Here is a 22,947-nt window from a genome sequence, read left to right as displayed (position 1 = left end):
TGTTCTCTCCAATAAACTACTCAAAAATGCCAGAAGGGATACTGTGGCTCAAGTGGTTGAGTGCTTGCCTTGAGCAAAAAAAGCTCAGGACAGTGCTCATTCCCTGAGTTCAAGCCTCATGACCAGCAAAAAGTAAAATAAAATAGAATAGACAGCAAGGTTTCAATTTATATAACCTATAACCCAATTCTACCTATAACCCAATCAGGTATACTCTTCCCTCCTATTTGCTACTTCTCTCTCCAGTCTTCACTTTTATAACTCTCGGCCCAACCCAGGGGCTCACCTATGAGCCCACAAAACAAACCAACAAACACTATATTAGGCATTGGTGGCTTATTCCTATTATCGTAGATATTCGGGAGGCTGAAATCTGAGGATCATGATTCAAAGCTAGCCCAGCAGGAAAGCCCAAGAGACTGGTATCTCCAATAAACTATAAAAAAAAGTTGGAAATGGAGCTATGACTCATATGGTAGAGTACTAGCCTTGAGGAAAAGCTCAGGGACAGTGCCAAAGCCCTGAGTTCAAATCCCATGACTGGCACAAAAACAAAAGAAAAAAATGTAAAGTAATGTATTTTTATTTTCACTTTGACCATGCAGTTAAAAAGTTACACCTCTCGGGGCTGGGAATATGGCCTAGCGGTAGAGTGTTGGCCTTGCATGCATGAAGCCCTGGGTTCAATTCCTCAGCACCACATAAGCAGAAAAAGCTGGAAATGGAGCTGTGGCTCAAGTGGTAGAGTGCTAGCTTTGAGCAAAAAGGAAGCCAGGGACAGAGCTCAAGCTTGGAGTCCAAGCCCCTGGACTGGCAAAACATTTTTTTAAAGTTACAGCTCTCATCTTGGTAATGATGTGGCTGTCAGCAGCATGAGGATATGATGATGACAAGAATTAAAATGTATTGGGTCATTGGTTACACAAGGCTTTAGTGTGAGCTCACTTTTAGATATACTATACCTATTTTTAAATATACACATATTTTAAGACAAATGTCTCACTACAGTAGCCCAGTGTGGCCTTGAGCTCATGGTCATTGTTTCATCCTCCCAAGTGCTGAGATTATAGGTACGTGCCATCAAATGGTAAGTGGACTTGCTCATTTAATTTTCATAATAATCCAGGCAGGTCTTGGAATTTAATAAAGAAACTAAGATACAGAAAAGTAATTTGTCTAAGTTTAACACAGTAAAAATCTTTATAAGCTTCATCAGTCTTGTTTTAGACCCTAAACTTTAAAGCACACCTCACCACACCACACACTACCTTCTGGAGAAACCATGGCTAGAACTGTCTTTCAAAATATCTTAAATGAGCCAGGTGCCAGAGGCTTATACCTATAATTCTAGCTTGTCAGGGAGGCTAAGATCTGAAGAACATCATTCAATGCCAGCCCAGGTAGAAAAGTCTTCTCAACTCTATCTCTAACTAATCAGCAAAATTCCTGTGTAGGGCTGGGATGTAGCTCAGTAGCAAAGGGTTTGTCTAGCAAGTGAAGTGTTCACTCTCCAGTAACAAAAAAGAAAAGCTCCCCCAAAACAAACAAAAAATCCAGTTTTGGGCTGGGGATATGGCCTAGTGGCAAGAGTGCTTGCCTCGTAGACATGAGGCCCTGGGTTCAATTCCCCAGCACCACATATACAGAAAACGGCCAGAAGTGGCGCTGTGGCTCAAGTGGCAGAGTGCTAGCCTTGAGCAGAAAGAAGCCAGGGACAGTGCTCAGGCCCTGAGTCCAAGGCCCAGGACTGGCCAAAAAAAAAAAAAAAAAAAAAAAAAATCCAGTGTGGAGGCATGGCTCAAATGGTAATATTCTAGTCTTAAGCAAGTAGCCAAACAAAAGTATGAGGCCCTCAGTTCAGACCATAATACCAGCTCAAAATAACTCAAAAGTATCTTACAGCCAGTCGCTGGTGGCTCAGGCCTGTAATCCTAGCACCTCAGGAGGCTGAGATCTAAAGATCAGGGTTCAAAGCCAGCCCAGGCAGGAAAGTCTGTGATGGTCTTATCTCCAATAAATCATAGAAAAAAGCCAGAAGTGGTACAGTGGTTCAAGTGGTATAGTGCTAGCCTTGAGCAAAAAGGCCAGGACAGCATGCCAAGACTGGCAAAAAATAAAGGGATAGGAATAGGGCCTAGTGGTAGATTGCCTGCCTCATATACATGAAGCCCCAGGTTCGATTCCTCAGCACCACATATGTAGAAAAAGCCAGAAGTGGCACTGTGGCTCAAGAAGTAGAGTGCTAGCCTTGAGTAAAAAGAAGCCAGGGACAGTGCTCAGACCCTGAGTTCAAGCCCCAGGACTGGCAAAAGAAATAAAAATAAAATAAAATAAAGATTTTACATACTGGGCTGAAAAATTCACTCCAAATATATACATGCTAATTTAATTTTTCTAGACTTTATCATATCTACATTTGATTAAAATTGTGGGCACACTGCCTAAAATTTTTACACTGGCAGTAGCTTCCATGGCCCTAATGTACAATGTACAGATTTTAAGATACCCTAAAGCTAGCAATGTATTTCCTACTTTCTAGAGGTAAAAAAAAAAAAAATACAGGAAATAAAATGATCAAACCAGGCAACAAAAGTAACATACCATCAGAGGCTCTGTTCATCATGGGTGAGCCTCTGGACATGGTGCTTTGATAACTCACAGGAGTCCTGCGAGCACTGGAGTCATCATAAATCCCTGGGCTCAGCTGTGCTTTGGGAGCTTCATGAAGTGTAGACCTGAGAACGGAGGGGCCAGAGCTCACCACGGACATGTGACGAGAACGCACTGGTTCACCTGCTTTAGCATCTTCATATTTTCCCCTTTCTACTACTTTTATGGTCTCTGGTACAATTTCCAGTGGAGGCATTCCTCGGGGTAGTTTGCTAGGCCCCGTGATCAAGGATTTGACATTGTGTTTGATGGCGGATTGACCTGAGTTGCTGTCAAACTTTACTGGTGTACCCTACAGGAAAAACAAAACAAAAACAAGCATTATGGGTGGCCAAACCCTCTGATGTTTTTCCCTCTTGAGTATACATGCAGTGCACGGCAGTAAATAGTTTGGTGTGGTGACCCTTCTGTCTCCACTGACAGCTCAATTCCAACCTACATACTTTGCATACTTTGCCATATGACATAATGTAAGCAAATTACAAGAAAAACTGATGAAGAGAAATATGTACAACTGTCGAACCTAGGATTTTCTTGTGTCAGATCAGTTGGAAGTAACTATTAAGTCATGTCTTTTGTTTGTTTTACAGTACTGGGGTACAACTCGAGAGTCTTGCATCTGGGAGGCAAGTTTTCTATCTCTCCACTATCCCTACATGTTAAAAAAAGTTTCCTAAATGTCCATCTAAAATGAGACTATTGATCTAGTTACCTGGGAAATGGAACCTTCAATTATTGGCCTTGTGCTCTGGACTACTTCTGGAGTTTTTCGGCTTTCCTGAGATAGAACATCTTGCCGTGGAATTTCATGAATAGAGCGCCCCATTTCTTTGATGGTAGTGATGCCATCATATGGTTTTCCTTTGGTAATGGCACCTTCAAATGCTCGGATAGGAGGACTTTCTCTTTTAATCTGTTTGGGATATTTAAGGCCATCTTCATAGCTTTCAGATGTTGCTCTTGGTGTGCCTTCAAAAGAAATACATGCATTTTAAAACAATGCTGATGACTGTAGAACAATATATTTAACTACTAACTGTAACAAAAGTATAGTTAAAATGGCTGAACTACTAAATTCCAATTGTTATATTTTATAGTAATTTTTAAAAAAAATCAGTGCCTTGCCATCTTGCAATTTCTTTTTTTTTTTTTTGGCCAGTCCTGGGCCTTGGACTCAGGGCCTGAGCACTGTCCCTGGCTTCTTCCCACTCAAGGCTAGCACTCTGCCACTTGAGCCACAAGCGCCGCTTCTGGCCGTTTTCTGTATATGTGGTGCTGGGGAATCAAAACCTAAGGCCTCGTGTATCCGAGGCAGGCACTCTTGCCACTAGGCTATATCCCCAGCCCCCCATCTTGCAATTTCTAATCAATTTTCAGAAAAGAGATCCAAATAAGTATTCCTCAGTTATTTTTTAGGGTTATCCAAAATACATTAATTAACACAGTTCAAACAATGGCTGTTACATAGTAAGATGTCTCCGTGCTAAAAGATTATGCAAATACTTCCCAATAAACTACATAGCTAAGAGACAGAATAGTTATAATTAAAATAGTACTTAATATTCAGTGTATGTCAAAAGGAAAAACACCTTGAAAATCAGGTTACATGCTTGCAAAACTTATGTCAAATTGCTTTATCAGTGAGGTAATTTTTATATAAATAAAAAGGCAAAATAAGCAAAAATTTTACCTTGCATTATGGAGCCAGACAGTACAGTTCTTTCTTTGAGATCAGAATGAGGGCTACCCCTGGGTAATGCACGACATATCAGCCCTTTTAGAACAAGGGGAAAAAATTCAATTTTTGAACATAATGTTTACATCAGTAACATATACTGATTACTGTCTGTAAAGTATCCATTTTGATAAAAGCTTTATAGAGGCAGAGATTATGTGTTAAGTTTCTAAACTACCTGGAACAAAACAATGGAAAAAAATACAAGTCAGAAATACCTAATGTGACATCATATCAAACTTGTAAAGCTTAGTACAGCAGCTCACACCTGTAATCCTAGGTACTCAGGAGGCAGAGATCAAGAACTTCATGTATTAAGGCCAGCCTAAGCTGGAAAGTCCAAGAGACTCCATCTCAGCCAATAAAAAGCTGGTTGTATGGCACAGACCTGTTACCTCAGCTACAAGGAGAAGTATAAATAGAAGGACTACAGTCTGGACCAATTCAGGCAAAAAGATCCTAGTCAAAAAACAACAAAAGCAAAGAGGACAAGATGTGTGGTCCAGTACTTCAAAAACAAGAACAAAAATGTTCCTCGTAAACTTTCGTGACCATAAAATGGTCACTAAAGATAAGCAAATTCCAGGCTGAAAAAGGAAGAAAGAGCTAAGAGCCTGGCATCAGTGGTAGAGCACTTTCCTAACATCCTATGCTAGAGGATTAGGGTCTAATTCTCAGTATAGGAAGAAAAATATTTTCAAAGCTAAATCTAAACCCCCTATGTTCCCTAATCAAAGGCAGAGAACCTATGAGGTTGACAATTATGACTTGACTGAATTATACCTGTGGAAAAAAGATGCTGTAAAAAGAGATAATGAAACATAAGAATTTTTATGAAAGATTTATAGTTTCGTATTACTGACAAATATGAGTCAAAGGTGGGAAATAACCATACACATTTACCATAAAGAAAAGTAAATGGCCTATTTTTTAAAAAGAGGATGCAAGTGGGAGTAGGAGCAATTAGCTCAGAAAATTACATACCCTAGGTTACTGGTGGCTCACACCAGTAATCCTAGCTACACAGGGGCTAAGATCTAAGGATAATAGTTCAAAGCCATTCCAGTTCAAGCAGAAAAGTCTCTCTTCCCCCACCCCCACCCCCTCCCTGGGCTTGAACTTGGGATCTGGATGCTGTCCCTGAGCTTCTTTGTTCAAGGCTAGCATTCTACCACTTGAAATACAACTCCAATCCTGGCTTTCTGGTGGTTAATTGGGGATAAAAGTCTCATGTCTTTTCTACCAATGCTGGCTTCGAAACAAAATCCTCAGGACTGGGAATATGGCCTAGTGGCAAGAGTGCTTGCCTCATATACATGAAGCCTTGGGTTCGATTCCTCAGTACCACATATATAGAAAAGGTCAGAGGTGGCGCTGTGGTTCAAGTTGGCAGAGTGCTAGCCTTGAGCAAAAAAAAAAGAAGCCATGGACAGTGCTCAGGCCCTGAGTTTAAGCCCCAAGACTGGCAAAAAAAAAAAAAAAAAAAAGACACAAGATCTTCAGATTTAGAGGTTTGTCATTTACAAAAGCAACCAGTCATGATTCACTGAATGTGTATCACATGAGCAACAGCTAGATAGGAATTTCTATTCGCAACACAAGGGGTGAGTACAATTCCTTAATTTCTAGTGGAAGAAAGAAGCACAGAGAAATCTACCAGGAAAGGTGGGCTTTTATTTCCCCTCCTTTCCCCTTCTCCCATTTATGTCTTTGATCTACCCACTATCTATCACTTTATCTGCCTCACAATTTAAAAAACAAATTTTCAAAACAAAAATTATATTAAAAAACTCACAGAAACAATAATCTACAAAAGGTATAAACATCCAAATATAAGCATTGAAATAGTAACCTATATTATGATTAATTATAAAGTTTTATCTCTCTTCTACTATCATGCACCACCTAATTTATTTGTAAATTTAAAATCTTATTAACATAAATTTCAGACAGAAATGACAAAGATTGAGCATAACTTAATACAGTAGTGCAAACTGGCCATACAAAATTGATTGTATCTATGCACTATTTTGGAGATAATACTTTACCCTCTAATGGTGCTGATACAGGAGACTCCCTCAATGACATCCCTTGTTTTATATTTCCTTCCACTGATTCATAGCTTCTTTTTAAACTGATTTCATGAGCTGTTCTTGGACTCCTAGTACCCTCTCGGGCATTCTTAATATCTGCAGAATATAGAATAAGTGTTATTCCAATGGAAATTAAGGCCTACAATGTATAATAAATCATAATAACTGGGCTGGGGATATGGCCTAGTGGCAAGAGTGCTTGCCTTGTATACATGAGGCCCTGGGTTTGACTCCCCAGCACCACATATACAGAAAACGGCCAGAAGTGGCGCTGTGGCTCAAGTGGCAGAGTGCTAGCCTTGAGCAAAAAGAAGCCAGGGACAGTGCTCAGGCCCTGAGTTCAAGGCACAGGACTGGCCAAAAAAAAAAATCATAATAATTTCTCAATCTACCTTATAAAATTTTACTTATTGCCATCTACAATATGATCCTATATGGATATTTATGAAAAAAAATTTTTGTTTAAATCAGGTAAGACTGCCTAGAAAAAGTAATGTAGTACTAGAAGTGTGGCTTATGGTAGAGTGCTTGCCTAGCATGCATGAAGCCCTGGGTTCCATTCCCCAGCACCACATATATAGAAAAAGCCGAAGTAATGCTGTGCCTCAAGAGGTAGAGTGCTGAGTGCTAGCTCTGAGCAAAAGCAGCTCAGGGACAGTGCTCAGGCCCTGAGTTCAAGTCCCAGGACTGGGGGGGGGGGCGGGGGTAATGTATTAGTTGAGATCTGAAGGATATGTTAGAGTTGCTTAGGTCAAAAGTGAAGACAGCAAAGCACAGTGCCTATGTGCAATTAATCATATAATACTTATAGAAATGAACTCCAGGAAATGGAGGGGGGAAAAATAAACTAAAGAAAAAATAGCCCAGGCAGAAGAAATAGTGAGTATAAAGACCGCAAGGGAAGACAGAATAGGGTACCTTACAAGAACTTCAGTATATAGCCACTGTGAAGAGTAGAGTTAGGAGAAAGGGTGTTGGGAAGGGAATGCAGCCAGTGTGAGGGGGAGAACTGGAATAACCTGAAGGGATGAGCTAGAAGCAGAAGAATTAGAAATAATAAAGCTTCGGGAGAGGGTTTACAGTTACCTTAAAGGAAATGGAAAGTCAAGTAGGAAACAACATGAAGTACAACTGTGAATCAGTTGTGTAGTCACAGAGTTGTACAAAGAAAAGATGGAGAAATAGAGCAAATATCTGAATTCTATCTACAGACTTTAGGAAACTAAATACAAACAATTGAGTGATTTAATGGGTTTGAAAACAAGAACAGAAGAATATATTTATCTGGCCTGAAAAACATTAATCCTTTTCACTTCGAATAAAATGTTAGTCAATATATACTAGATACTTTAAAAAAAAGGGGGGGGGGGAATAAAGCTACAATGCACTTGGGAGCATCAGGTACTGTTGTGCGTGCTTTATTGTTCCATATTTGAAGAAAAAGATAATACATAGCTAATTAAAAATCCAAGGTCACAAAGACGGCTGCACATAAGAACTCAAGCTCAGTCCCGTGAAAATATTTACAGCGCATTTGAGTCATTCCTATAAAATACTACAAGGAAAATATAACTTACGGAAGCATTTCAAGAAAAAGTTTAGATAGATATAAGAATTTAAAGTTTATTGAGAATTTAAATTCAATACTCTTCAAGATAATCAAATTATGTAATCCATAATTCATAATATAAATCCTATTAAAATAAAAGTGATTCTATTGAAGTTAAACATGACTATCAATAATGATGTCAGCTCCCACGCATGGAGGGTCTCTTTACTGGTAACCTTTACTATATCAACGGATTTTTCCACAAAATTTTCACGTGACAGGTATTATTATGAGAAGAAAACATGGGTTGAGCAAAGGTCAAATGACTTATCCACAAGAAGAATCTGAGCAACCTATAGTTTCTTTCCAGTTATACATATGAAGACTGGCATTAGCAAATACACAATACTTACTATCATATGATAAGATATGTCCACTCTTGCCTTCATAAATAACATGGCCTTTGGAAGTAGCTTCCTCTCTGCCTTTCTCAGGACTGCTCTCTTCCATGGGCATCCTGGAAATTGATCCCTTCACCAAAGCCTCAGTTGGTATACCAGTCTGGGATCCAACTGGGGTCCCCTGCCATGATATCGAACATACATCAGTAGTGTTGAGAGACACAATACACTCAGAAAATTTAACCTATCATGTCCTGAGCCAGAACAATCATTATCTTCAAGGAACATACAAGCAAATGAGAGGAATTTAGGCATTAAGTTTTTAAAAACACAAAGAAATCCTCTATCTTCATCCTTGGTTCCAGTCACAGAAAAATTCTTAAAATCAAATGAGGTGAGTCAGCTTTGTTGCCCTACTTAAATTCAAACCTCTCAAGAGGGACTTACTGCTCAGAAAATACATCTAAAATGCTGAATATGTAGTATTTTTTGGTAAATTTTCTAACAAATATAAAAATTGATAAATTGTTTTAAATTTAGCCTACAACATTCAAACTATGATAAGAAGGAAAACATTTTCAAATACCTAATTGTTAGATGAGTTAGGGCTTTGGACAAAAAGGGAATTCAGCTGCTTTTTGTTTTTGTGATATTGACTCAGGTTAGATCACAGACTAAATTTTTGCTGACAGTCCTAGGTTTCCAATGACCATGGTTCTATATACAGGTGCTTTAAGGAGTGACTTCATCCTTGGAAGGAAACTGTTATGGAACCTAGCATTTAGAACACTTTGCACAAGTAAGCTGTTTGGGCTGAAATGAAGAGTAGAGGCCCAGACCCAACCCATTCACACATACAGGGTCTCTAACTCCAGTGAGTATGATCTTAAAACCACATGTGTACAGCAATGCATTTAACTCATCTAGTAATGCTGTAAGCTTACTAGGTAACATCTGGACATCCTTAATACCCACTTATGATATGTTCATGTCACATGGAAAGCCAGATTTTAAAAATTAAAACAGGTAAAACATAGCTGCATTTAACTCTGTTCTTAATATCTTCCTGCCCAAAGTTGGATACATAAAGAGATAAGGAAAAATATGAAGACAATTACATATAGGCATACTTATTTTCCTTCTGTCGACAGTAACATCTTTAGCTTGCTCTGAAAGTGGAAACATATTCTTTGTCCAAATACAGAAGAAAAGATTTTATAAGTGCATGCAATTTGTTAGACAACTAAGTCAAATCTTAGGGAAGAATCAGCAGGGAATCTTGTTAAAATGGAGATTTTTAAGTCATATTCATAAGGTTTGGAGTGAAGACTACATTCTGCATTACTCCAGCAAACTCTCAAATGATGCTAAAGCTTTGATACACAGATCACACTTTTGCAAGGCCTGAACAGAATTCACAGAGGGCTCACGAAAACAAGTAAATGGCACCCACCCCCAGGGGTTTTGATTTCAGTGAATCTTCATATCATACTTTTGAGAACTACTGTCATACCAAAAAGGAACAAGACAAAGAAGTGGTTTAAAAAACAAAACACTGTCAAAAACACAGCATAATTTTCCCATTTCCACATCTACAAAATTAGAGAAGATATGCAACCAAATGCCAATGGCTCATGTCTATAATTGTAGCCTGAGAGATCTGATGACTGAGGTTTAAAGTCAGCCTGGCAGACAAATTCTGAGTCTCTCCAATTAACCAGCAAAAAGGTAGAACTAGAGACATGGCTCAAGAGGTAGAATACCAGCTATGAGCAAAAAAACTGAACAAGAGCACCAGGCAAGGGGTTCAAGCCCTTGTGCCAGTACACATACAAACAAAAAAAAGATATGGAATGTTTTGTTTTCAAGTTAAAATTAACATCTGAGGAAAAGGTTTTTCATTTAGCCCAATTTGGAACAAGATACTTGACCTTTTGTCAGCATTACCTCATTCCTCATTGGGCATATTCTAACAAGGTAGCTCACATGAGATTACAGACCACCTTTTCACAAGTGGCAAAAGCAAGCCAGTGTTTAATGATTTTTTTCCTTAATTTCTACTTCACCTGAACATGATAAAAGCCTTGCATAGAGGACAAAGCTGCATCAATTGCAGCATATATCTTCTGCCAGAGTAAAAACAGAACCACAGTACAAAAAATTTAGCCTGAGGTTAAAATGACTTTTTTGTAGATAGTTTGTAGATTTGGGTTTCTTACCACTGAGACCCACTTCCATAACCCACAACAATGAGCAACTACAGAAATATTGCTAGAATAGTCAAACCTCTAGACTTAAAAGATTTTTTTCCTTATTTTTCTTAACTATTATTATTATTCTTTTAGAGGTAATGATGACTAACCTGAGTGATAGAGCCCCTTAGGGACTGGATATTCTCCACTGAAATTTTGCTGGATGGAGTTCCCCGAGTTATACTTCCTTCTTGGATGGCTCCTGAGGTACCTGAGTAAAAATAAAACCGTGAACAATAATTTGTAATCATCTCTCATCTTTGCCCCCTTCCAAAAAGAATACAGCCTCTACTTAGTGAAAGAATAAAAAGGAGGGGAGAAAAAGCAGTAAATAAAAAATTTTGATTCATTAAGTATATGTCTAAAGTTGTGTAATGAGGGTAAAAGTCCTGTTGAAATATGAAACTTTACAAGTTTTTTAGATGCTGGGGATGGAACCCAGGACTTTATCACTATTAGACAAGTGTATAAGTTCACTGGGGGATAAAATTTAACATATGTGTAGTTTTACCTCTGACCACGCCTTCATGCTGGGCCCTGACCAATAAACCCTCAGGTTGCGAGTTCTGGCTTCGGGGAGAAAATTCCTCCTGTTTGATGTAGGGCAAAGCAGCTGTGGACAAAAGCAAGGGAACTATGAAAGATCAAGTACGAATTACTACTGCAATACCACAAATGTAGATGCATTTGACTGTGCTAACTCTCTGACCTGCTTTGGAAGAGTCCTGCTGTCGTGGCAATCCAAGAGAGATAGAGCCCACCGAGGGCTTAGCTGTTTCTTGATAGGAAGTTTGATTATGAGAAGTCAGGTAAGTGCCTGGTGTTCCCTAAAAAACAATTTTTAAATATTAAGCATTGTATTTTTGGCAGATCAATTAAAAAGTCAATGTTCACATTTGTTTAAAAAAAATAACACATACTGTTCTTTGCTCGGAATGCTTGGAATCAGAAGTATTTCAGTTTCTGGATTTGTGTAAACTGTTGAATATTTATGTATTACCTAATAAGGTATCTTGGAAATGGGACCTAATGTAAATATGAAATTCATTTTTTCCATATATACCTTATATATATTATCCTAAGAATAATTTATACAATATTTTAGGGTATAACAGAAATGATCAACAAAGACATGAAAAAGTACTTACCATAATTTGCTGTGAGGATAACAAAAAATACAAACACAATAAAATATTACTATAAATCTACTAAGTACTCCTATAATAAAAAAGACTTAATAACAAATGGAGCAATGGATGAAACTAGAAGTCTTGGTCTCATATGCTGCTACTGAGGGTATAAAAACTCTGACAACTCTGGAATACTATCCAGTAAAACATACATATACACAGCAAATCCACTCCCAGGTAATTATACAAGAGAAATGAAACATATCCTCAAAGAACCTCATTCAAGGAAAGAACAAGAGATAACTTTCTGAAAACACGGGACTGTTCAATAACTTGACAAGGGACGAGTACTGGTTGTGCATCAGAGCCAAGACTAACCGAACCATTAAGACTGGAACATCCCTCAGTTTGAAAAAAACAAAGTTTCAGAAAACAGATTTTGTAGCCAGTCAGAATAAACTAGGAATATTACCAATCACCTACAATTTACAGCCTTTAAAACAGTCACCAAATAGTCTACTACATGAAAGAGCTCCATTTTAATTTACTTCGCACTACACAATAATGTGCTTTTGCTCATCAAGCCAGGTGGTAGGCAATGGCCACTCAATTTCAGAACATAACTCATTTAAAGTTTCTATATGTGGTATGCAGTCTAGCATATCATATTTCATATTCTGGTTATTTATTGCAACAGTTACATTAGTGTGAGGAGGGAGAGGTATTACTGAGACAATATTCAACAGAAGTTTGTCGTGAGGAAAACCATTTTACCTGTGAGATGGAGCCTCCCATTATAAAGGATGGTTTTTCTGAAGCCACTGTGGTTTTAGATGATGGGATGAGAGGAGGTGGGGGCCTGGTTGGTCGAGTTGTTGTTGGAAGTCGAACCCCTTCAGGGAGATTAGTTATCACTTGATGTGGAGCAGGTTGAAGGACTTTTAAAAAAAAGAAAACATGATTTAATTGAGTCAATTTCCTAGTTTGCCACAAGCTACCTATTTCAGTCACTCCTAATAAACTGTGTGAGATGAAACCAAGGATGAGCATTTGAATTTTAAAAATTCCTTTAAATCTTTATGTCTCAACGGTATTTATGAGGTTGAAGTCTTCAATTCCCTTTTCAAACCAGAGCTCTCAAGCTGATGCTTCACACCAACTATTTCTGCTCAGCAGAGGCAAGCATCAGTCTTCCATATTTTTTCTATGCTCATCACCCTTTGGATCTTACAATGGAAGTGAGGAAAAGGGAGCTTCTGAGGAAAAGATAATGTTTGTTGCCTCATAGAGAATGCAGACCTGGTTGACAACTCACTATACACATCCTCTGTGCATCTGGTATAAATTGAGAAATATTTACTGATTTCTGGCTCTCACAGCATACTTAAATTTCTGAGGGGTTATTCTCAAGATTTTTACAAAGTGGATATACTTTTAAAAGAAAATCCAGTCAATGTATAAATGTGTGAACACAAAATTTCCCAGTAGCCCAATGAAATCTGAACTGAGTAAAAGTGACAATGGAATGTGGAGAAACAAGAACATCATTTTGAGAGGAGGAAAGACATGTCCTGGAAGAACACTATAATCATGAGATTAAACCACCCACGTGGAACATCTGTGGGTAATGGCTGGTGGCCACTGCACAGAGGGGTGATATTTACCTGGCGGGACACTATAGCGGGCTGTACTCCTATCAGGCTGTGGAGCGGCTTTACTGACTTCTCTTGGAGAGAGCCTACACGGTGAGGCTGACCTTGCTGCGGTACTGTGCATCTGTGCTTCCTGTTCTAGAGCACGTGTGACCTCAGCATAAGGCATATAGGCGACTGATTTTCCTATGAAAGTTAAAGTTATCAAAATAAGGGAAGAACCCCAAATTAAAATAGTAAGTGTGAAAGGACCAAGCCCCCACCATCTGGGGGAAGATCCGTCTATATGGTTATAACAAGGCCTAAAAGGTCTGGGGGGGGCGGGGGGGAGTCCATTAGAGAAATTAAGTCCCATTAGAGAAATTAAGAAATCCTATAAATCTCAATGTGCCCAATAAAATCCTCAAAAAATTCTGTTACAACTCATCCCGAAAATGGACAAAAATTACTTCTGGAGAATCAAATGTTTTAACATACAGAAAAATTACAACAAGCAAACATCAGACTAACAAGTGGTTCTGTGAATCCAAGTTTAGCCAGCATTAGAGGTCAGCACTGTGAGAATTTCAATTCCTGCAATTGGCCTGCTGATGCTAACAGCTTAACAAGAAATGAAAGAGGCCTTTTAGGGAAAAAATGTAGATCAAAAATACTACAGAAATGGGTTTGTTTGGTTTCTTCCCTCCCCTCTCCCCACCCCCGGTCGATTGTGGGGCTTGAACTTGGGGCCAGCGTGCTGCCCTTGAGCTCTTCCACTCAAGGCTAGCACTCTACCACTTTGAACCACAGTGCCACTTCCAGCTTTCTGGTGGTTAATTAGAGATAAGTGTCATGGACTTTGCTGCCTAGCCTGGCTTTGAACTGTGATCCTCAGATTTCAGCCTCCTGAGTAACTAAGATTAAAAGCATGAGCCACCAGTGCCCAGATAGAAACTTTTTAAGTTATATCTGCAATAATAAAAATGGAAATTACTTGAATTACTTCAACATAAGATTTAAAATTTTTCTCAACATTTAAAATGCATGTCAGAAATGCAGTCATATTAACACTTAATTAAAAAAAAGAAAAAACATTTCAAACAGGATCTTGCTATGTAACTCAGGGTATCCTGGAACTGAAGATGCTCTTGCCTGTACTTTCCATGTGCTAAGATTACAAGTGCATACCATCATGCCCAGATAATTTCTACCTCTTTTAAAAGAAATTGACATACAATAGCAATTTTTTTTTTTTTTTTGGCCAGTCCTGGGCCTTGGACTCAGGGCCTGAGCACTGTCCCTGGCTTCTTCCCGCTCAAGGCTAGCACTCTGCCACTTGAGCCACAGCGCCGCTTCTGGCCATTTTTTCTGTATATGTGGTGCTGGGGAATCGAACCTAGGGCCTCGTGTATATGAGGCAGGCACTCTTGCCACTAGGCTATATCCCCAGCCCTACAATAGCAATTTTTGAAAATCAGAAAAGCATAAAGAAAAATCTATGCCTAACCACTTAAGATATAAAATTTCCCAAAATCTGTCAAAACAAATTTTCCATTTTATTTTATTACTTTTTGTTTCCCTAGTCTGATCTATTTATTCTTCCAGATAAATTTGATATTCAAACTCATTTTGAATTCTTCCTCCTCAAACAAAGTGTCACTGGAATGCTCATGTACTTGTATTAAACTTATGAATAAATACAAGTTAATATTTTATATTGAATTTTCTAATTTGTCACATAGTTTGTACATTTGTTAAAAATCACTTCTAGACATTTCCAGTTCTCTTGCTATGGAAATTGTCTTAATAACATATATGCATATGCGTGTATATATACATAATATTAGGCAGTATACAGGAAAAACATAAATTTCAATGTAATGACAATGCATTTTCCTTTTACTACTACTAACTTTAATTCTTTTATACTTTGTAGTGGATGCTCCTCTATAAATAACAATTTGTCTTTTCCTTTCACATATTTAAACTTGTGTTTTCCTTACTGTCTTTCATTAATAAATAGTGAGTATCCTAGCAGTCCCAACCAAAAAGAAACATCTTTTATTTCACAATAAGTGTTGAAGTCTGTAACTGCTTTCAAGTAAGAATCTGCTATCTATCTCAAGTTAAGAAGAGCTATGTTTAGAAATCAGGAACAGTGATAGCAATATTAATCTTGAAGTGCTGGCCACTGTGCCTTCCATTAATTATCTTATTTGCCCTCCCAACACCAGTGATATTAGTAGCATTTTATACACACTATCTACATGCCAAATAAATTTGAATTTCTTCATTGAAAGTTTATCAATAAAATGGGATCAAGTCAGGTGAATGCAAGTTTAAAGTGAAAGCACTTCACTTAGCTGTTTTTTTTTTAAGCTTTTTACAGTGGAAAAGGCTTTAAGTAATTTTAAAAGGGTACATTTACAATAACTATACTATTTACATTGTGACAAACAGGCAAGTAACAAGTATTGCTTGATTGGGGGAGGGGGGGAGTTGTGGGGCTTGAACTCAGGGCCTGGGCACTGTCCCTGAGCCTCCTTGTGCTCAAAGCTACCACTTGAGCCACAGTGCCACAGTTTTTGAATGGTTAATTGGAGATAAGAGTCTCACAGACACTTTTTCTGCCAGGGCTGGCTTCCAACTGTGATCCTTAGATCTCAGCCTCCTGAGTAGTTAGGATTATAGGCATGTGGCACCTGGCGACCTGATACTTAAATAGAACCTAAGGAGGAAAAAATAAAATACATGGTCCTAATTATTCCAATATTCAGATGGACTGCACCAATATTCCATGGTATTTTACACATAAACTTTCTTTCTTGCTATTCTTAACATTCTATATAAACTGTTAGATGAAGATGCATTAAACCATTGTGTCACCTATTCTATTTAAAGCAACTTAGTTGTTTACAAGTTATTTGGAAGATTAGCCTATACACTAAACTACAGAATACTTATGACCTAAAGGACAGACTTCAAATATTTGTTAAATAAATTATTAAAGTCAAGTATATTACACAAAACTTGAGATTTCGTCCCACTTAACTGTCTCATTTTATAGATATATCTTGAACTAAACTACAAAGTTCTTAATGTCGTTAGAGTATAATTAATTAAAGTTCACTTTAAAGATCACTGCACAATGACTAAAAATTAGGATTATGATGGTGGCTCATGACTGTAATCTAAAACACTCAGGAGGCTGAAATCTGAGGATAGCAATTCCAAGGCAGCCCAGGCAGGAAAGTCCGCAAGACCCATCTCTAATTAACCTCCAAAAAGCCAGAGTGGAGCTGTGGCTTAAGTGGTAGACCACTAGCCTTCAGCAAAATAGCTCAGGGACAGCACCCAGGCCCTAAATTCAAGCCTTTTCTAAGGCACCAAAATAATAATAATATTAATAATGATAATAATGATGATAGTGATAAACTCTAAACTCCACAGATTAGTGTGACTGAATCACAGAGAAATACAATTTGCAGTATGGAGTCTCAAATTTTGGTCTTCTAGCCTGTTTCACACCAGCAACTAAACGCAATTCATTTGATAAAGCAGACCAAAAAAAAATATTTTCAGATTATAAAACAACTATGAAAGTCATATTAGATCCACCTAGATATTACTAATTGAGTAATAATACATTTTAATATTACTTCCTCTAAGTTTTACTTTTTCCTCACTAAGACCTATTCTATGTAACTTATAAAAAGTAGATCAGCACTTTTATTCTATAATTTCTCATTTTCTCCTAAAAAAAAAAGTTCTTCATAACTAGGATGTTCAGGGGCTGGGGATATGATCTAGTGGCAAGGGTGCTTGTCTCCTATGCATGAAGCCCTGGGTTCAATTCCCCAGCACCACATATACAGAAAATGGCCAGAAGTGGTGCTGTGGCTCAAGTGGCAGAGTGCTAGCCTTGAGCAAAAAGAAGCCAGGGACAGTGCTCAGGCCCTGAGTCCAAGCCCCAGGACTGGCCAAAAATAAAAATAACTAGGATGTTCAAAGGACACACACCTCTGAGGGCTAGCTAGGGGCATGGTTCAATGGTGGAGTACTTGTATAGCATGCAAATCCCCAGGGCAAAAAAAAATAGTATTGGCAAACATATATATGTAGTGATACAAGTATTTCTGTTAAGGTATTCAATTAAATCATTCCTTCAACATAAAACTGCTAAGTATATGTGTGCCATCAACTACAAAACTAGGGATTAAGGAGTTTCTAGATTTAATATACTAAAAGCCTATGTTTTTACTTCCATTCAGTAAATATTAAATTAGGTTGGACATGGTGGTACACGCATTGAATCCCAGTATACAGAAGACTAAAGCAGAAGGACATTGAGTTCAAGAACAGCCTGGGCTACATTGTAAGATTCTGTTTAAAGAGAGAGAGCGAGAGAGAGAGAGAGAGAGAGAGAGAGACAGAGAGAGAGACAGAGAGAGAGAGACAGAGACAGAGAGAGACAGAGAGAGAGAGAGAGAGAGAGAGAGAGAGTACAAGTGGAAATGTAGCTTGGTGGGTGTGTACAATGCTCTGAGCCTGATCACCAATATTAAAACAGCAAAAAAACAAAAAACAAAACAGGAAGATAAAGAAATAATCACGATAGCATACTATTTGGGCTACTGTCTTAGTTCACATTTTCACCATCGTGAGATTTATCTTTAAAACACCAATACATTTATATTTAAAAGTCTAGCCTAAAAGTTTCAATGTTTTATGTAACTGTTAACTCATTATTGTATCATTTGGGCAGGAGACAGGGAGTCAGAAAGACAAGTTAAATTCCACTGTCCCTATTTTACATTAAATGTACCTAGATATGTGTGCGTGGCATTTTAAAGCTGATCACTCTTATCTGGCTCATGCATGATTTTAGTATTCTTACATTCTTAGCACATTATGCTATTGTGGCATATAAACAGTTCATAATAACTATCAAATAATATATGAGCTAATTAATTATTTTAACCATCTCAAAGCTTATTAAATAATAAAATTGGATTACGCATCAACAAGATACATCAACTCTAATCTAACACTGGAAATAATAAGTAAAACAAAAATTATGGCTAGTATTTCCATAGTATCTATAATATGAATACACTAATCAGCATATGATACACTGTACATAAATGTTGAGCTATGGGTTATATAACAGTAATGAATACTTGTTCTTTCTTGAATTCACAACCCAGCAAGGTGGGAATGTTTTATTATATCACAAAAGCTAGGAGAAGTTAGGTGACTTGCCCATGGCTACTTAGCCAGCTAACAGTATGAAGACTGAGTCACGATGGGATTAGCACTAGATATTGCACAACACTGTCTTCAATATCTCAGAGTAGAGAAAAGATTACACTGTAGTGGGTGATTTGCTTCCAAGATTTAACAGTTCCCACTTACTCTGAAAATTCAGATGAATGGAACATAAAGCATCACTTTTACAAAGTGTTCCAGCATAAATATGACTTCTTTTGGTAGTCAATAATATTTATTAGTGTAATTGCAGTCCTAAAAGGCACAAAGGACACTGCCTTGGATTTAGCTGTTTGTACTCTGAAATGGTCTTTGTGGTCATAGGTCCATTTGCCTACCTTCCCACTCTCTGTTTGGACTCTTGGAAGTGCCACACGGGCTTGTAGAACTTCTACATTCCAAATCTATCTGTTCTTGCCTCTGCCGCTGTTCCTCCAGGAGTGCAGACTCATGCATTGCCTTAATGTGTCGCTGGTAGAGAGCATAGCCACTCACAGGGGTTCCAATTGGCATATTACATGGGGTACAGGAAACCTGCAAGAAGAAAAACAAACAAAAATGTACCAATGGACTAGGTATAGTAATTACCATACCCCCCCACACACACACACACAAAAAAAAACCCAGCTTATTTCTGTCATATTGCTGGATGATTTTTTTGTTTGTTTCTTTTTTGCATCCATGCTGGGACTTAAACTTAGGACCTAGGCACTGTCCCTGAGCTTTTGTGCTCAAGGTTGGCTGTCTACCATTTGAGCCACAGTTCTACTTCTGGCTTGCTGGCGGTTAATTGGAGTTAAGTACCTCATAGACCTTCCTGTCTGAGCTGGCTTTGAACTGCAAACTTCAGATCTCAATCTCCAGAAAATTAAGATAACAGGTATGAGCTATAGATACCCAAGGCTTACTTACCACATTTCAAAGTAATCTTCAAGAAGAATGATTAAAACACTACATGGTTATTTTCAGAACTGAACACAATATAAATATAAATCACAAATGCTGAGATAAGAGAACTCAAAATTCAAAATTAAAGAATATTGGAGGTAACAATGTTTGGCAAGAAATGTACTCACTATCTTACATATGTAACTGTAACCCTTCTGTACATCACCTTGACAATAAAATTAAATTTGGGAAGTTGGCTGGTGTGAGGAAAGAACCTATACATTTAGTATCAGAAGTGCTGCAGTATCAAAGCAATTCAGTGATATCTAAAGAAGACAAAGTCATAGAAACAAAAGTGGAATGGTGATTACTAATGGCTAGGCAAAAATGAGGTTGGCTAGGCAAAGGAGAGTTTTTCTTTTAACGCACAGTTTCATGTTTGGAAGAGGAAAGTTCTGGAGTTCAGTTTCACAACAACGTAAATATATTCTAAACTGAGCTATCTATTTAAAATTGGTTAAGATAATTGATTATATGTTTTTAATTTTTTAAAGACTAAGAACAAATTAAAGGAGAGTAGAAATATGTATATAAAGGTTTTTGTACTTCAACTTTACATTTCTTGCAATGAAAACTCACCATGGGTGGGATAACAGCAGCTCGATGCTGAAGCTGTGGCAGGTCCAATGGATTTGGTTTTATTGGAGATGAGACTAGTATAGATCCAGTGGGATTTAACAATGAAGGCTTTGCATCCATAGGAAATATTCTGTAAATGGAAAAAAGATCAAATTCTTAATAAAAATCTGTTCAAATGTAAAATCATAATTCCGTTTAAATTAATATGTATTTGTACACTCATATCTGTCACAGTAGCTCTTACCAGAAACGAACAGGGTTAGGGTGTAGTTTAGTGGTAGAGCACTGCCTAGTACATGCAAGACTTAGATTCAATCCCCAGAACCACTTAAATAAAAAACATTTGAACATGCACTGTTGGGAAAATAGATAGTATAACCACCATGACTAAACATAGAACTACCCTATGATCCAGCCATACTACTCTTGGGCATCTAGCCAGAACATTACAAATCAGGATACGATAAAAACACTTGCACATCCATGTTCACTGCTTAACTATTCAGAAAAGCCAAGTTAAGGAAACAGCCTCAATGCCCTACAATATATGAGTAGATCAAGAAAATGTGGTACTCATCCATCAGAAAGAACATTTTGTCATTTTTAGGGAAATGGATGGACCTAGAACAAATCATATTAAGTGAACAGTAAGCCATGCTCAAGAGACCAATGGCCCATGTTTTCTCTCATATGTGGAAGCTATATCTAAAATACAGCTAAACTTTAGGGCTTTATATATTTATATACAAATAAACTGACTAAAGGAGGTTATCCAAAGAAGAGGAGTCCAAAGATGTAACCCTGCTGAACACCTCAAGTACTTTTTTTTCCCCTTATTTATTGTCAAAGTGATGTACAGAGAGGTTACAGTTTCATATGTTAGGCCTTGGGTACATTTCTTGTACTGTTTGTTACCTTCTCCCTCATTCCCCCCTCCCCCCTCCCCTTTCCCTCTCCCCCCATGAGTTGTTCAGTTGGTTTACACCAAATGGTTTTGCAAGTATTGCTTTTGGAGTCATTTGTCTTTTTATCCTTTGTCTCACTTTTTATCCAAAAAATTCCAAGAATTGAAAACATACCAGTTTGGGTTTTTTGTCTTTTGGGGTTCCCCCCCCACCCCAATTCCTGGGGCTTAAACTCAGGGCCTGAATACTCTCCCTGGCTTCTTTTTGCTCAAGACTAGCTCTCTGCCAACTTGAGCCACAGCGCCACTTCTGGCCTTTTCTATATATGTGGTGCTGAGGAATCAAACCCAGGGCTTCATGTATAAGAGGCAAGCACTCTTGCCTCTAGGCCATATTCCGAGCCCCCTCAGTTTTTTTTTTAATGTTGTTTTTGTTTGATTTCGTTTTTCTTTGGTGGGGGGATGGGAAATGTGGAGGCATAGAAATGGATGGAAGAAGGGTGAGCAAATGTAATAATTGTATTCAATGTATACTTATGTTGAAAATTGAACTGTGTGACTTGTAGGTCAAGATAGAAGGGGGAAATGAGGGAAAGCAAAGGAAGGGTTGAAAATGCCCAAGGATTGTATTCATAACCTACCTTATGAAACTATAACCCCTTTGTATAACTCCTTAAAAATAAGGATAAAGTAAACAGCAACAAAAAAAGGAACTTGTAATGCTAATTTTCCAAATAAAGAAACAATATTTACTTACAAGTTGCAATTTATCTGACTTTAATTATCTACATCTAACTAACATAACAAGAATGAACAAAAACCAATAAAAATTTTCAGTCTCAATTTAACACTAATATATTAACTTAGGTTAAAATTAGTTACCTGATACAGGATGTCTTCCTGGGAACAAAGTTTAAGCCACTGCCATTTTTAAAATACCTTATGACTTCCCATGAAAACAGAAAAATCAACAGCAGAACCAGCATTCCCACCCAGCAGCTTCCACATGGACACAGGTCCTCTGCTCACACAGTCCCTCATAACATCTAACTCTCCACCTGCCCCAGTACCTACACTCCAGTTTAGGGATCTCATGTATGAACGTGGGGAAATTGTGCACTAGTGTCATGTCTTACGGTCTTGTTCATATTTCTCAACATTATCAGTAATTGAGGAAAGGTAAATATTTTCAAGCATATTAACTGATAAAATTAGAATGTATAAAATTGATTATATATTTAATTAAACATGATGATACTAAAGATGCAAGAAATTGAAAATGTTACTCCAATAATTTGGAAGTGATAGAAACTTTGAAATGTCATTCAAAAACCAACATATTTTCACTATTGTTTTGTTTTTGTTGTTTTATTCTAGTGCTAGGAATAAAATTCATGGCCTTGTGCCTGCTTAGCAAGCACTCTATCACTGAGCTAAATACAAGCAATTACTTACTTTAAAGACTACTGTCATGTTCATCTTGTAAGATACTCAATTTTCAAAACTGCTCCCATTCTAATTTTTCCCTCTTATACCGTTACCAAAATGAACACAGAAAACAGATAATTCCTATTTCAAATGAGATGTTTTCATTAAAGAGTTCTTTTAGGGCTGGGGATATAGCCTAGTGGCAAGAGTGCCTGCCTCGGATACACGAGGCCCTAGGTTCGATTCCCCAGCACCACATATACAGAAAACGGCCAGAAGTGGCGCTGTGGCTCAAGTGGCAGAGTGCTAGCCTTGAGCGGGAAGAAGCCAGGGACAGTGCTCAGGCCCTGAGTCCAAGG

General features: G+C 37.8%; 1 protein-coding gene across 24 annotated transcripts in view; it reads right to left on the bottom strand.

The window, feature by feature from the left end:
• The window catches only part of Ncor1 (nuclear receptor corepressor 1), a 149,690-nt gene that overhangs the window by 30,770 nt on the left and 95,973 nt on the right, over positions 1-22,947 (bottom strand). For 19 of the 24 annotated variants that reach the window (XM_048366693.1, XM_048366695.1, XM_048366691.1 and 16 more), the window contains 12 exons: positions 20,257-20,386; positions 19,068-19,263; positions 13,495-13,668; positions 12,605-12,768; positions 11,410-11,527; positions 11,212-11,313; positions 10,811-10,911; positions 8,461-8,629; positions 6,454-6,594; positions 4,361-4,444; positions 3,383-3,639; positions 2,602-2,962 (listed from right to left, as the gene is read on the bottom strand). In XM_048366693.1, the coding sequence (XP_048222650.1) occupies positions 2,602-2,962; positions 3,383-3,639; positions 4,361-4,444; positions 6,454-6,594; positions 8,461-8,629; positions 10,811-10,911; positions 11,212-11,313; positions 11,410-11,527; positions 12,605-12,768; positions 13,495-13,668; positions 19,068-19,263; positions 20,257-20,386 (1,997 nt within the window). The remainder of the gene's footprint in view (positions 1-2,601; positions 2,963-3,382; positions 3,640-4,360; positions 4,445-6,453; positions 6,595-8,460; positions 8,630-10,810; positions 10,912-11,211; positions 11,314-11,409; positions 11,528-12,604; positions 12,769-13,494; positions 13,669-19,067; positions 19,264-20,256; positions 20,387-22,947) is intronic. The other 5 variants (XM_048366708.1, XM_048366719.1, XM_048366710.1 and 2 more) reach the window with 1 other exon arrangement.

This window comes from Perognathus longimembris, chromosome 17 (assembly GCF_023159225.1).
Source record: "Perognathus longimembris pacificus isolate PPM17 chromosome 17, ASM2315922v1, whole genome shotgun sequence".
In the NCBI taxonomy this organism is placed as follows: domain Eukaryota; kingdom Metazoa; phylum Chordata; class Mammalia; order Rodentia; family Heteromyidae; genus Perognathus; species Perognathus longimembris.
Note: the sequence above shows the minus strand (reverse complement) of the source record. Positions and strands in the feature narration are given on the sequence as shown.